The 15,918-nt window shown below is 39.3% G+C and overlaps 1 protein-coding gene and 1 long non-coding RNA gene across 2 annotated transcripts in view; one reads left to right on the top strand and one right to left on the bottom strand.

The window, feature by feature from the left end:
• Positions 1-4,359: 4,359 nt before the first annotated feature.
• Positions 4,360-5,918, bottom strand: LOC309713842. Its single transcript, XR_014278702.1, has 3 exons — positions 5,746-5,918; positions 5,001-5,121; positions 4,360-4,875 (listed from the first exon to the last, which is right to left on the bottom strand). It is a non-coding gene; the product is annotated as an uncharacterized lncRNA (long non-coding RNA).
• A 185-nt stretch (positions 5,919-6,103) lies between these two features.
• Positions 6,104-15,918, top strand: part of sh3kbp1 (SH3-domain kinase binding protein 1) — a 45,581-nt gene continuing 35,766 nt past the window's right edge. Inside the window, 1 exon segment of the mRNA XM_082545715.1 lies at positions 6,104-6,365. Coding sequence (XP_082401841.1) covers positions 6,362-6,365 — 4 coding nt within the window. The 5' untranslated portion in view covers positions 6,104-6,361.

Below are 15,918 nucleotides of genomic sequence, written 5' to 3'. Positions count from 1 at the left end.
CACTGAAACAGATCTAATTAGATCTGTAACATCAAAGACCTCCACGGCACCCTCTCTTTTTAAAAAAATAAAATGTACTTTTATTTGTATTTAACAGTTAAAAAAAGCAAACAAATAACCAAACAATGCAGTTTGGTATTCAAACCATCAACAAGGATTTAAACAAATTTCCTAAAAACTAAAAAGACATTTCTAGTCATGTTGTACCAAGAGAATCTTTAAAACCTGTAGAACTCCAAAACAGTGTAAATGAAAAATCCATATACTTCTGCACCTTCTTATTGCTTGAATGCTTCAATTGCTTGACTGGTATTTTCATGAATGTAAAAAAACAAACAAAAAAACAAGGAGGAAAAACTACTTTTTAACAGGAAGAAATGTCAGACAGAGCTAGGTTCAGGAAGGGGCAGCCATTTGTCATTAACAGTTGAGGGTGACAGATTATTTCATTGCTTTATTGTTCTGAAAGTTTTCCCATCAGAATTTTTACAGAATGTTTACATGTGGTGAGGGCTTAAAGAGACAGGAACTTGGTAAACAGCTTCTTTAGGCTGATATCTCTATTTAACACAATGATAAAGGTTTGTATGCTGAGACGTTTTGGAGGTTTTTTATATTAAGCTTAAAAATAAAAAAAAAATGAAATTTTATTTCATGTTTTAAGTATTTTTATATGATTTGATGCATATTTTATACATGTCGTTTTAGCATCTATTTAAATTAACTTAATTTAGAACATTCTTGAAGATAACTACCCAAGTAAGTGCCAAGAGATATTTCTTAGTTTCCTGATGAGCAACTTGCTTTTCAGCAAACTTTTCTCTCAGTTGCAACCATCAGACATGCTTTAGTGTTATGAAACCAAGATCAAGCTCTTAGGGCAATTTGTTGAGATGCACAAACAGTCTTGTAGAACTCTTAAGATTTAATGCATTCATGAAAAAAAGCTAAGCAAATGGTAGTAAAACTATAATCTAATGCATAATATAGTGCAAGTATTTTAATACTTAATATCAGTAGCCACAAACAAGATGTTGCTTTTGCCATCCCGGTCCCACCTTTAGTCCCCATCCTTGCAGATAAAAGCGATCAAGATTTTCTCAAATGCAGCTTTTTATTTTTTTTCATATGTGATGTACAAAATCCCCCAAAAGGTGCTAGAAATCCTTCCCACAGTATTAGGAACTCTTGTTATGTTTTTCTACATTTACAGTAGAGGGCAAACTATAACTAAGGCTGAATCCATTATGTAATACCAACCCTCCGCCAGATGGGGTCACCTTAGTGCTTTGTGATAAATTATTTTTCTCTGGAGGATAATAACCACCATCTCTGATGATAAAACAATTCTTCATCCTTAAAGCAGCAGCATCAGTGTGTGTGAGAAAACATCCTGTTGACACTGAGACAGTAGAAACTAACAGTGTTGCATTTTGTTGATGTCTGTTATGGCATTAAATTTGTGACATTTCAACTCCCTGTTAGGGTCCCTGGGTCGTTGACCCAGTGTTTTGTGTTTTTGGTTCTTTGATTTTGTTATTTCATTATATTCTAGCTTTGCTTTATGGGTTTTAGGATCATTCTTAGTTTAGGTTCTCTGGGTGGGGTTGGTTAGAGTTTTAGTGTTCTGGTTTTCTGTCTGTGTTCCATAGTTGCTGTCTTCCCTGTCTGCTGTATCCCCACATCCAGTCAGTGTTTGTGTCTGCCCTGGTCCCACGTCTCTGTTCCCTCTGTAGTGCCTACATGTGAGTCTGTGTTATGTGTTTCCTGTTTTACTTTGAAGGTCTCTGTCTTATCTCAGTGTGTTCAGTTTACGCTTCTTTGGTCTCGTCAGTTCTGATTTGTCCCAGCTGTGTTTCCCTCCTGTTACTCATTCCCTGATTGCTCCCTCTGTGTATTTAAGCCCTGTGTTTCTCTGTGTCTGTGTCGTGATCTACCGTTTTCTTAGCTGTGTGTTCTGTCATTTCTCCAGTTTAAGTTTGTTTTGAGTTTTTTCAGTTATGTTATATTTTTGAGTACCTAATTAAAGCCTTTTTGAGTTCACGTCCGTCTCCGGAGTCTGCACCTTGGGTCCTATTCCTGCCTGCACACAGCCACACCTAACACTCCCACTGTGACTATGGTTCATTAAATGACACCATTAAAAACAAAAAAACATTAACATTGATTTAAATTACTTAAGTGATGTAATAGAATTAAAATAGAAACGTAGGAGACTGAAGACGTAATCAAGTCGTTTGTGAAAATAAAGGTTCTTCTTTTTGATAACGATATTGAATTAGTTACAAATTCTGTATTGCCATTTAGCATAAAAGTAATGAAAAGGTCAAAAGTCAATATCATAGGCAACTTCATTGTCAATTCTGAAATATGTACAAAACATACACAGGACCGAAACATCATTTCCCCCTAACTAGCATGTGCAAGTCGAAGCTTATCATCGAGTTACGAGAGTATGAAATGTAGATGTGAACATAAATATCTGTAAGTATGAGTTATGTCGTTAAAAAGCTACTTAAATTATCAAAATTAAACTACTTAGTATGCAGAATAATCTCTGCCGATGCTATATTTATATATGTAAATGTTATTTTCTCCTGCTCCCTTTTTCACAAGGGGTTGCCAAAGGGCTTAGCTCTGCATATTTGAATTGGCAGATTTTTTTTAACCAGATGCCCTTGCTGAATGAATCATTATTAATGATGTATAAATATGAATGCATTTCAGTCCTACAATCCCACATACCATAGGGCAACGGCATTAGTCAGCATATCAAATGCATTTGAGAAGAGCTTTTGTATTTGATGCTTTTCTTTCATTTCAACTAAACATGTAATATTTAAGAATCCTTACTTGTTTCAAAATGTGTGATTTATTTATAAAGTTTTGGAATAATTAGAAAAATTAGTGGCTTTGAAATTGTAAATATGAATGACATTTTTTGACTTGAAAGATTTGCAGTAACCCTGACAACAATATTGTCAAGTCAATATGGGAAACAGCTAATAACATGTTGTTTAAGTACTACATTCTTTCCACATTATGATTTAATAACACAAGAAGACACAAAAATAAGCAAATCAATCAAAAAACTTGTTAAGCAGCTTGTTTCAGGTTCACACATAGCTAAAAGAAAAGAGCATAAGCGTCTTTTTTTCCCCTCTCTTTGAAGCTAAGCTAATGTTGGCTGGTGCTTCATGGTTGTCATGGTAATCACAGTAAATTTGTAGCATTCTCATCCAACCCTTGGCCAGAAATACTGAATCTGAAGATTAATTTGGTGTCTTACACAAAACAGGAGTGTTGTATTGTTTTCTTTTATACTTAATAATATATCACATGCCACTCTAGTTTACAGCAGATAGAAGCTTGCAGCACTGTATCCACAAAATCCCTCACATATGCAAGTCAAGGTCAGACAACTATCCCTGGCGTCACGAACACCTGAGATGCGTTGACAAATATAGTCTATCTACATTCATGTGAATGCCATTTCTGCGGCGTACTACAATTTATCATATCAGATCTCCTTTGTTGTCAGTAGAGCAGCTTGTTCTGTCAATGTACGCCAACTAAGTCACAGCTGATTGTGAGAAAAAATCCTGGTCTCTTTCTGTCCGATATCTGCTGCATCATTTCATCGCCCTCTTTCTGCTGCTGCCAGCACATTCTCCCCTACGTGTGGTTTGATCCAGAGAGGGCAACAGCACTGCATCAGCATGGTGTGAGAGAGCGTAATTATGTGTTTGATGGTGTATAAAAGTCTGAATACTGTCTCTCACAATCAGAACACTATATTACAGTCAGCATATTGTGTCTTTCACGTTAATTTTAGAACAGCCTTATTCATCAGCAGAGGCCAAAGGCAAGGTGGAGGTCTGGAAACACTCTTATTTCTTAGCAGGATTAAGCAAAAAATAAATAAAAAATGCCAGCCTGAATTTCATAAAAGTTGCTTGACAAGTTGAATATGGGCACAGGGAAAAACCCGTTATTTGCAGATACCAAATATGTCTTTGGCACTCGCATAGGCACAGGATGTGTTTTCCAAGGTTCTTCGCAGTTACAGTTGGTTGTCTAGAAATTTGAGCTTACACAGGTGTGAGACTTTGAGCTCACACCAACTTCAAAGGCTGTTGGAAATATTGACATATTTACTGAAACCCACATAAACTACCCAGATCCGGAGTGTTCTTATTTTTAGAGAAAAGGCATTTCAGAAAATGCTATTTTCCAAGTGAATCCATTTTTCCAAGTATTGAGGGATGAATGTGCAGATTTGGATGAATTGGTTACAGAAAATATTTATTTTATTTGTAAAATGATTGCAAATATAACTGTTATTTAATGTAATACAATGGTATTCTCTTTATGTTATTACATAAATATTTTTTTTCTGCATCCAGATTTCTTAAGCTCAAAATCCTAAAGATTGAGTAGGTTCAAACCTATCTTTCTTATGCTCTGTAGCACTTTTTAAGCATCAATGCAACGATGCAATGGCCAAACAAACAAGCAGAACAAACCAGTTGATAGTATTTGTCCAAGATGGAGCAGTAAATCAGAGGAAGCAGAAGATTACTGGATGGAATAAGGGGACTGTAAGATGTTGGTGGTCATCAACCCGTTTACAATTCCTCTAGAAATTCCCATCACCTACTTGAGGCGAGACTTGCGGCTCTGATCTAAACACAAATGACCTACTTTGTCAAACCCACAGTCCCTTGTGACAGTACATTTGAGAGGAAGATGTTCTGGTATAACGTAGCAAATTGCATGGAAGTAGTGCAGCAAGGCTTGAAAGAGAAAATCTTCCCAGGGGAATTTGCAAGCAGGGGCTTTGCAGGAACATCCACAATAAAACCACATAAGGACCTGGGGATGAAAGTATAAGTAAACCATCAAGACAAGATCAGAGGTGGCAGAAAGCTGCAGTCAGCAGCTGCAGTAGAAAAGAAATGATCAATGTTGGGCAGGAAAGTGAGCAGACTGTGGAAAACCTGGGGTAGATAGTTGTAGGATCCCAGAACTCACAGAACACCGAGGATGTTGGGACACCCACTGACATCCCAAATAACAGGTTTTCATAGCTCCACAACCCTCCAACAGGTGCTGCCAACTCTGAATGATAGAGGAAGGGCAAGTTAGCACATCTGTAAACAAATAGGCCTCACCTGCTGTCTTTTATTGTTTCATTTCAGATCTAATGTGGTTGAATAAACAGTCGAAATTCTAAAATTTATGTCAAAGGTTTACATAACCTATCAGTAAAAGTAGTTAGAGTGTTCAGCTATATAATACACATAGAGGCAGTCAGAAATCCACCTGCACGCACTGTGCACACAATGATGTGAAAAAGCATTGACAGCATTTCGAAAGTTTTTTTTTGCGTTTTTGTTTCAGATCCAATGAATCTCAATATTAGACAAAGATGACCTGAGTAAATGTTGATTCAGTTTTGATATAACGGGAAACGGCTGTCCTGACCTACCTGGTCCCATGTGAAAAAGTCATTTTCTCCTAAATCTGGTTGTGCCACTCTTGGCACCAAGAACTGTTTGTTTGTTTGTTTTGTTTATTTTAATTTTTTTTTACCATGAGGCGAATGTCGTAAATTTGAGGTATTTAAACAGGATTTTTATTCAAACTGGCTGTATGAGATGAAACTGCTTTAAAAGGTTTCTAACATAAACTTGATCAAATGTGGGAATCCTTCCATAGACCTCAGTTCTTCTCTTAACTTACCTGACTTCCATTCGTCGTTCTGATATTTACTGAAAAGTAGTCACATGTGATGTCAAAACAAAAAAAACAAAAAAACAAAAAACAAGCAAAAAAACAAAAAACAAACCCATGTTACACTTTCCATTGCACTGCACAGCGCGTTTTTTGGGTGTTGGGATTTCCTGTCCCATAACACAGAATTTGTCCCTGCGCCATCTGCTCCGAGTACATCACGCGTGGTGCAACACATTGCGTCACAGCGTGTTCATAACGTACCCTCCTGCTGTGGCTAAATACAATGGGGAAGTCAGAGTTTACACGGTGCAATTGAAGGCAACGCGGGAGAGAGAGGGAGAGAGAGAGATTCGTTCATCAGCTCCTTTTCCGTCTCTGGTCACTCGCTCTGCCTCCTCTGCCGTGTCACCGGAGATAAAAAGAAAAAAAAAGAAAAAAAAGAGGAAGGAATATGGTTTCGTGTGACGCTCCTCCCGTTTCAGCAGCGCTGCTGTAGCGGATCTGTAGCACGAGCAGGAGGCTGGGGCTCGGTCCGGCGCAAACCCCCTTTATACCTGAAACAACCGCCTTCCCCGTTACCGAGCAGGCTGCAGGAGCACTACCAGCACACCGGGGCACATAAATGGGTAAGGTGACGCTTTTTTCCTCTCTCTCTCTTTTTATTAGCTTGTTCTTTGTAGAAATTCCCAGAATAGCCTCCAGTGCCTCTGCGCATCTGGATGGGGACAGGAATCAACCTCCGGTCCAGATGCGCGCAGGGTTCAGCCTCTCTCCTTCCTCCCCACCTCACCTCCCCTGACGTCGCTCCATGCATAGCAGGGCTGTTTCGAAGGCGACCGCAGGCTAGGGGTTGTACTCTCGCACATCAGGCTTTATTCACGATTAGAAAGCCCGCGCGTGGGAGTTGCAGCGCGTCCGCACGGGAGCGATTTTAGGAAAGCAGCGCCGGGTAGCATTGATGAGTTGCAGATGTTGACACGTTTACATTCGCTCTCTGTCTGTCTGCCCATTGTGTCCCACGAAGTCTCCCCAGCTCTGTGGATGAAACAGGCCTTACCGTTCTCATCATCGCCATTATTTCCCACGGCACTGCGTTGTTGCACGCAATTCATGACTATTAATTACCCACAGAGTCCGCGGACGAGTAATCAATTACAAGTACAAATGAGCGGATTGTCTCACAGGCGTCATGCAGACTCGGAGGTTCAACTTTGGTTTCCATGCTACTTTCCCCCCTCTTTTTTAAAATCTCTAAAAGAATTCCTTATATTTATTATTTGAACGGCTGACTCACAGATCAGCAGCACTCTCTACAATTCTGAGCAGTAATTAAGATATTTTGCAGATATTTTCCAGTTACATCCTATTGCTTTTAAATACTTTTTTTTTTTTTTTAAATTGGAGGTCTCTCTCTGCAGGCACGTAAACAAACTACAAGGCTGACCTCAGGGGAAGCACGCTTATAAACAACTTTCAATGCTGGAATGCCAACTGGGGAAAGCAGTAAATTACCCCAGAGGCCCACAAATCCCTGTAGTCACTATGTTAAGGTGTTCGGCTTTTAAACAGATCATAAATATGGTGTAGGGGAAATGTTTACAGGTTAAGAATTCACCACTAACACGGTGCACAGTCTCTTAGTTCATTCTTTTTATAGGTTACAGGATGACTCATTCACACAAACTGCTGCTTAAAAGAGAAAAAGACAGTAAAAGAGCACACGGATATGACCTTTTTAAACCCAGTAAGCCTTATTGGTTAAATATATAACAAACCAATCTGTTGTTGTTGTTAATCCACTCAAGTTAAATTAAATAATTTTTAATCAGCCAGGACATGTTTGACCTTATAGCTGTCATTAAATCACTTTTAATTGTTCAAACATACATGCCAATTAAGTAGCATTTAAGGTGGGTTGGAGTAGGCTTCTTTTCTCTGGAAGAAGACACTGTGCTGGTAATTTTTATACAGTATTGTAGCCCTTCATCCATGGTTGGTTTTTGATTTAGCCATGTGTTAAGAGAAAAAAGCATATTCTCAGAAACTAGACAGTGTTTTTTTTTTCAAAGCTTTAATAAAAAAAGGGTATGAACCTAACCTCGCCCTTAACTGAAGATGGATCGGCATCGATTTGCTGCACGTTTACAGGTTAAGAATTATTATTAAGTTAATTGGTTAATTACTCAACTCCAAGGTATTGTCCTGAACTACACCTGGAGTATTGTGTCCAGGTTTTACATTTACTTTGAACAAACACCAGGGTGGTCAAATATGAGAAACACCTCTGAATGTACAACCTGAGTGCCAACTATGGTTTTTGATGATTAACATATCAATAACAGCCTTTATTGAAGAAGTGCTAGAATGATTCAATTAGACCGAAACCTAACTCTCTGTGACCACCTGAAATGTAGCATTTTGCAAATGTTTTCTGGTTAAAAAGATAGTTAGCTGAGCAACCAAGGATATCAAGTTTATGTATATATAGTGCAGTCAACTGAAAATCCTGAGTTATGATAACTTTAGATAGCTCGCCTCTTGTACATTTTGTAGCTCAGGCCACTGGGTGTAGTTCCTAAGTGACACTGTGTGCCAAGGGACTCTAAACATCGTAAGTATTTTTAACTTAAGCACTTGAATTCGTAATGAACTCATTAGTGATGTTTAATTTGACAAACATCTAATCACCCTTGGATTGAGCAGCTTAAACTCAGAGTATGTCATCTCTTAGTTAGGTAAACATAAAAACCTACAATTTTTATAACGTTTCAGCATCAGTAAACAAGTATTTGTATATTTAACTGCGTTTATTTACATTCGTAGTTTCACTTCATATTTTTCTCTGGGCATCTACACCCCCATTCTGCAGTGGCCTTATAGTTTGAGAAAGCTTGCGTGCTTACTTGTTTGCGTGTTCCTGCACACATCGTACAAAATGAAGGCCCAGACATCAGGCTTACAGTGGATTGCAGCTTTGTGTAATGCTTCAGTTATCAGGGAAAAAATAAAAAGTGTCAGACATTCTTCTCTTTAACCTTCAGAGGCTCAAAAGTGTAGTAATAAAAAGGCTTTCTTTCTTCTTTTTTTTAAAGTCTTTACATTTTGTGCATTCAACCATTAAACACAAAGACAATAAACTTGTTAATATATGCAAGTTTCACTACTGCCATTATGATACTGTTTGGCCAAGAGCTGTTTCACTTTTGTCGTCTGAAACTGAAAAGCTTTCTCTCTCTTCCTGCTTTTGTTGCCAGCATTGCTCACCTACGCTAAAACCCCAAGAGGAATGCACTTGGGGGTTATCACTGGGAGTTCTGGGAAATGAGAGCGCTGAGAAAGGGGCAGCTCGAGCTGGGGGTGAGATTAATAGATTTTTATCACAAGATGCGCTCGACAGCAGAACGATGAGCGGAAAAGCGGCTGGAATTTCTCTTTAATGTGGGGGAATTTGCTGAAGCCTGTGATCTGATCCACAGTTGGAGTGGGTGGCTTTGACTCCCAGTGGGCTCCGGTCCAGAGTGAATGTTTTACAGAGAGCAACACACAGCTGCTCTTGACATCATCAGCCACAGCAGCACTGAAACTCACCCACAACTAAACACAAGTCCGCTATTAACCAGTGAAGTGGCTACACAGCTTTGCAAAGTTCACTGTGTCTGCATGTGTTGCTTCCTCTTATCTAAACTGTCTTCAGCTTTTCGGGGTATGCTGCGGGCCCATCTCGCTTCTTGTGCGAGGGTGTATTTCTTGACCGCTTGAGTGGGAGTTTTATTTTGTCTGCAGGCTTTCAAATATTCACTCTTGTCTTCTCAAGGCTTTTTGTCAGTCTCCTTTTGCTCTGTACTGACAACGTATTACCAACTGCATGAGTATAGAACAGACAGACTACCACAGTCGATTAATCATTTCTTCTTTAAAACATCTCAAAATCGTTTGAAACTTCGGTTACTGTCACTCATGCAACGAAAATGTGCAGTTAGGAAGAGGAAGAGAATACTTAAACGTAATTATGATTTTGTCTGATATCTGCAGCTGATGTCTAAAGGCTGCAGGAGCATTAATTGTTAAGCTGTCAAAAATAGACTTCCTGTAACCAGAATCGCCTAAATTAACTGTAATTTTCACTGTTTCTCATCAAGAGTTTTATTGCATTTCATGGCACAGTGAACAATGACAGATACCCAACTAAGCCTCATGGTCTGCACTTGCATGGTGATTTATGACTAAAAGATAGCCCTTCAGAAGTCTCGGTTTCTTGCCGCTATTGTCGATATGGTCGCTACTGTCTGTTGAATTATGGTGGTTTCACTAAGATGCAGACAGGTAAATGATTAACCTCTGATAAAAACTGCACTGCATTATCGCCACAGGCTAAAGTGATGCTCGCTGTGTGTTTTCCCCTTATAGCTGACAGGTTATCTGGATAAGAAACATATGTTCTGTTTATTTGCAGTTTATGCTCAGCGCTGTTTTCAGAGACAGACATTGGAAATTTTTGGAAAAAGCAGTGGTTCTTGTGTGTCATTGTCTGACTGCTTTGTGTGGAGGGCTACATCTTTGGCTAGCTTTTCAGTTGCTGTGTCACATTTTTGTATTCGAGAGTGCAGTTCTAAGGTTTAGGTAATGCTGGCATCTTATTTAGTAAGATGTAACTATATACTCTCTACAGAGGTAGCATGTTAGTATTTCTCTTATTGAAAAAACTGGAATGCAGACCTCATCGCTGAGAAGTCCAGTTCTGCAATTCATATTAGGAGAAGTGACTTGTAGTAGATGCCTAGTTGTCAGGTAGAAAGCTAGCTGTCACGCAGAGCTACCATGCAGCTAATACTTTAATGGGTGAGATAAAAAAAAGTAGTTCTTGTAGTGGGAAATAACCAATCCAGTCCAAAAGTATTTCTCTAAATGTGCTTTTTAACACTCTTAATGTGGAAGTCTATGGGTATTTACAAACTGGTCTCAAGTGGCTATTAGAGGAACTGCAGTTGTTGTCACTGATAAACATGTGCCACTTAACGCCATGTAACACATTGCTGCAAAAACAGCAGCAGTGTTATCTTTTATCATCGCTCTCATGGGCCATCAGACGAGCTCCCTTCATTGCCCTCTTGGCTCATTAGTTTTCTTTTCCCAGTCAAGCAAAAAACATGTATTGTTTCTAGAAAAGTGACAAAGGAAATCTAGATAAAGCCCTATTTTTTGAAACAATGATTCAAGTTCATATTCTGACTTCCTGCTTTTGAGACATATCAAATTCATCTTTAGAAAAACATACACGTGCATTATAATTCCCAAATTGTATAGCTGCACCAACACAAGCAAAAAAATCTAACAAAGTTAGGTGTAATCTTTGTGCGTGTGGTATTACCAAGGAATTTTTATCTTAATATGTTATCTTTACAAGTCATTGCCGACATTTGAAACATGTCCTTGCTATCTCAATCCTCCTCACATCTCAGCATGCCATCCAGAGGTCAAACGAGGCGACTCCTAATGGGCTCTTTAACTAAAATACCCCCTGCAGCTGCCTGTATTCTTTTGGTTTTGGTGTTTTGGTGTTTACATATCTAAATACCCAAACCAATGATGTGTTACTCTAATGGGAATAAACAGTAGCTTTGCTGGGTCCTTTTAGTGCCACGGATTTAGCACAGAGGGCGGTGCATAAAGAATGTGTTTGTGGTACTGAAGGACTGTGTGATCCAGAGTAGCAGTGTGGTTTTTTGATGGGTTTCTTAATAGAGTTTGCACAATAATAAGGAATAAACATTATTAGACTGTGAGTGACAACTGGAACAATATATTTAATTTAGTGAATTTCCCTATTACGCCTTCTTACCTCATCTCTCTTTCCTTTTTCACTGTTTCCTGTCCGAGTCCGTCAACAGGCCCAGTTCAGGATAACCTCTACAAGTTCCGACTGGGCTAATTGGTGATCAGGACTTAAGCTAGTTCAGACCCTGAAGTTCCTCAACAAAACAACAAACAATTTCACCATTTTGCTTGCATATGCAAGAAAAATGGTGAAATTGTATGAACAAAACAAAAAGGCATAGCCAAAGATAAAAAAAGATGAAATAAAAGACAGAAAAAGGGAGTAAAAGGATGGTGGGTAAGGCACTTCTCTCTGATTGGTGTGTGTGTGTGTGTGTGTGTGTGTGTGTGTGTGTGTGTGTGTGTGTGTGTGTGTGTGTGTGTGTGTGTGTGTGTAAGTTTGTGTACGTGAGAAAAATATCTTCTTCCCCCTTTCTTTTTTATGTGCTAAAAAAATAAAAGACAAGAGCCGAACATGGGATCACGAGGTAGGCCGTAACAGTGGACCGTAATCAAGACACAACCACACAAAGACCTGTAGTAAAAAAAGAAGGAAAGAAGGCAAACCACACACACAAACACACAGAAGAGGGGGATTATAAATGGATAATGTTTAAGGAGTGAGGAGTGGGATAATTAATGTATCGTTAAGCACTCAGCTTTTGTATAAACAAGACAAAGGGAGCCGAAGACAAAACCCGCCACATCCACAGCCACAGCCTGTTTACCCTGCCGCCATCTGGCAAGTGAAACACAAGTATCCGCTGCCGAAACACCAGACTTCGGAGCGGTTTCTATCCCCGTGCTTTGAGACTGCTGAATTCACCTCCCACACTTCAATACGGAAATAGTCTCTTTTTTTTAAAAACAACTTAATTAATAATTCAGTTATCTTTATTTTCATCTGTGTGTAGCAAATCAAAAGTGTCTTATACAATCTATCTTTGTGTAAAGATCATTAAGGAAATCTTGAACTTGAATCTGCTTCCTTTGCTGCTACATCAAGGCTTTTTTGTACTGCATTACATTCAGATTTTTTTTGTTATTCCAAATGTCGCCCTCAGATTGCTCAATTATGGAGTGTTTCCACCCTTCAATAATATGCGTACGTATTTAATTTTATCAAGTTAAAGTTGTTTCCCTTTCAACACGGTGGGGACTCAAATCCCAGCAGATAACTTCCTCTAGCTCTGTGTGTACGCAGGGATGTCAGTGTGCAGGTATACAGCTGCCTGAATTGGACTTAACTGAGTTAAGCCCTGTACGCGGGACTGAGTGATCTCCTTTGCACCTCAGCTGCTGTCGTGCAGTTTTCTGTGTGCCACAGATAATCAATCCAGGCTGTTTGCTTTGTAAGCTCATATCTCCACTGGAGGACTCTGCTCTTTCTGCATAGCTTCACATGTGACGGCTCTTCCTCGGAGCCCATTTGGCGTTAACGTTGTGTCACTTTTAACTTGCACCCATCTTTGCACTCGGTGATGTGCAGAGCCACAAGCTGTCGCCCTCTTCAGCGGGGCTTGGTGGGTGTACTGCAGTGCCTTGCCCTGTTCTGCCACTCAGTTCTACTGTAATGCAGTTTGCAAGACAACTGCCATGAGCTATCAACTCACAGAGCGCACTTCTCCTTACTGAACAACCTGCCACTTCCCCACAAACATTACAGCTGAGATTAGTAAAAGAAAAACACGTCCACGTCGCTGTCTCAGCTGCGACTAATCTGTAGAGCTACCTCAAGCCAGAATCATATCCCCCCATCTGAGCAGCAGACCAACTTGGACTACAGTCGTCTGTTGTGTCTCGTGGATGCCTTCCTCCTTCCTCTCAGTCACACCCTGACCTTCCACTCGGCAAAAGAAGTGTCTTAGTTGGTCTGGTGTAAACCTTTTATGCATTTAATGCTATATATATATGTGTGTGTGTGTGTGTGTGTGTGTGAAAGAGGGTGTTGGGGGGGTGCAGTCCTTCTGAGTCATAGCAACCCCCTTATACTCTTGTTCCCATGGTTACCGAACCCCTGAAACTCCCCTATTGCATCCCCTCAGTTTGCTGCCTACACGGTTTAGGCCTCAGCAGCCGGTGCGTGTGTGGGTAAGTGTGTGTAGAGAGCTGGCCTTAATAAGCAAAATGTGATATGACACATAAGTGCATTTTTTACAAGTATTAACAGCTGCACAGGCAGTCACAAGATGCTTCTGAGTGTGTGAAAGTGTGAGGTAGTGTGTTAGATGCTTTGAGGAAACTAACATAGTGTGTGTGCTATATGTTTTTATGTTACTATTTCAAAGTTAACGATCTCAGAGAATTGGGTAAAAGATATTTTGCCATATTACAGTCTTCAGTATGCCGTGCATTTCGACTTATTTATATCTTGACATCTGAGTGCTTCCTGTCAGTGCACAGCACAGGCGTGTTTTTTTTTTCAAGATTTCTTTAATGGGGTGGTGAGAACAAAAAGCCTCAAAAACCTCAAACAAAACCCTTCAGTGGATATACATTACAAGGATGTAACAGTATGGCACTGAAGTATACGAGTCATCAAGGTTATGTAGCTTATAAGATTCAGTCATGTTTAAATCTGTTGAGTGGTAGAACTTCCTGTGTTGTATCAACTTTACCTTTGGAAACTGTGTAAGGTGGGCAGTGGACCAAACAGCTGTGATACATATTAGTTTCCAGAACTGGGTAATATATAGTTTATATAGTTTTTGTCTAATTAGCACATTAAGTGAGTAAAGTAAAGCTTACTTGTAAAGCACTTTTGATGGACACCAAGAGAAAAAAACAAACAATAAAACCAATAATTTTTTTAAATCAGCTTTTAATAACTTATCTGAATCAATGAAACAAAGAGATGAGAATAATTTGTAGTACAGTTTGGAGCTACGGCCCCAAAGGCCCAATCTCTGTGTTTGTTTTAAAATGAGTACGATGCACCAGCAGTAACCTCTGCTCCGAAGACTAAAGGGATCAGCTGGAAGAGTAGACCAATAAAAGCTCTGAGATATACTGAGGTCCTCACCATTCAAAGCTTTAAAGGTTAAAGCAGTAGGTTTAAAAGGAACTCTAAAGCTGACAGGAAGCTCCGATCTTAAAATCTGAAGGATCTTAGGTTTCGTGTTTATTTTATCTTATATGCCGTTGCTTTACATTGTTTTGATATGTTATATTTTAATTTTTTGTGTTTTATTGTGAAGCACTGTTTGATTTTTTGCTGTGCCATATAGGGAAGTTTTACTTACTTACTTTTAGATTTTGTCCAATTAGCACAAGAGGTTTGGTAGGACACAATTTTGTTAGAGGCTGCAGGAATTTTTTTTCTCCACTTCCCTCTTGCTCAAATTAAAACACCCCCACTGACTCAAAGGGAATAATTACTGTCTTCGAGTTACTTTTGAGTCATCTGCAGGAGGGTTCATCTGAAGTGTTTACAGGACACCGAGCAGAACTGTGCGGGAACTTTTTGACCATTTTTATACCCACAAGGAAGAACTTGCAAGCCAAAGTAAAGGTCTAAAAAAAGCGAAGAACACTAACTTAAAGTGTGTGCGTGTTTTTTTTTCGCCTCACTTTTGGCTATTGTGGCTGGATGGGTCATGCTGACTTTTTACTCTCCACTTCTTTTGGGAAATAAGTAGTCTCAGCTTTCGGTCATTTTTACATGACTCATTTTAAACATTTAGTGAGTATAGACATAAAAACAGATATTAGCTGCCTTGAACAGCCAGTGTCCTGATTGCAATGGGGATATCTATTTTGGGGCACTAGACCTAATCAGGCTACATATTCATCTGTGTGGGGGTTTGTTTGTGAGTGTGAAGCTGTAGATTGCTCTCCTTCTGGTGTATGCGTGCTGAAGGAGTCGCAGGAAACAAGATATCGTGATTTGAAATTATTTTATTTAGGAGATTTAACAAGATCTTGTGAAGCAAAACACCAAACTGTTGTCTTGTAAGATGTTTTTCATGTTTGCATCTTGGTTTCCATTCGTCTTAGCTTCTCATGTGCAGACCAGTGAATTTTGGTTATAGTGGCCACTGATTTTTACTGTTTCAACATTATTTTAGGCCACAAGCTGTCTCTTATAGTAATTTCTATGTGTAAAATCACTCTTTCTATCCAATTCCTGTCCAAGACCTATCCAAAGAAGGAGAGTGGAAAGCTACGTCCAGATAGGTTAAAATTAGCCAAAAGTGTAATTTAAAATGCTTAAATGTGGCGTATTTGCGAAAAGCTATTTCAGCATATGTAAAAACTGAATATGCAACGTTTTCTGCACTTTCTGTAAAATGTATTTACCGAGAAATACTGCTGCGTTTTCAGTTTGTGGTGTCGCTATGTGGTAAGCCACGTACATGCAATGTG

Source organism: Aulonocara stuartgranti (assembly GCF_965226115.1).
Source record: "Aulonocara stuartgranti genome assembly, chromosome: 9".
In the NCBI taxonomy this organism is placed as follows: domain Eukaryota; kingdom Metazoa; phylum Chordata; class Actinopteri; order Cichliformes; family Cichlidae; genus Aulonocara; species Aulonocara stuartgranti.
This window is presented reverse-complemented; position numbering and strand designations above follow the sequence as displayed.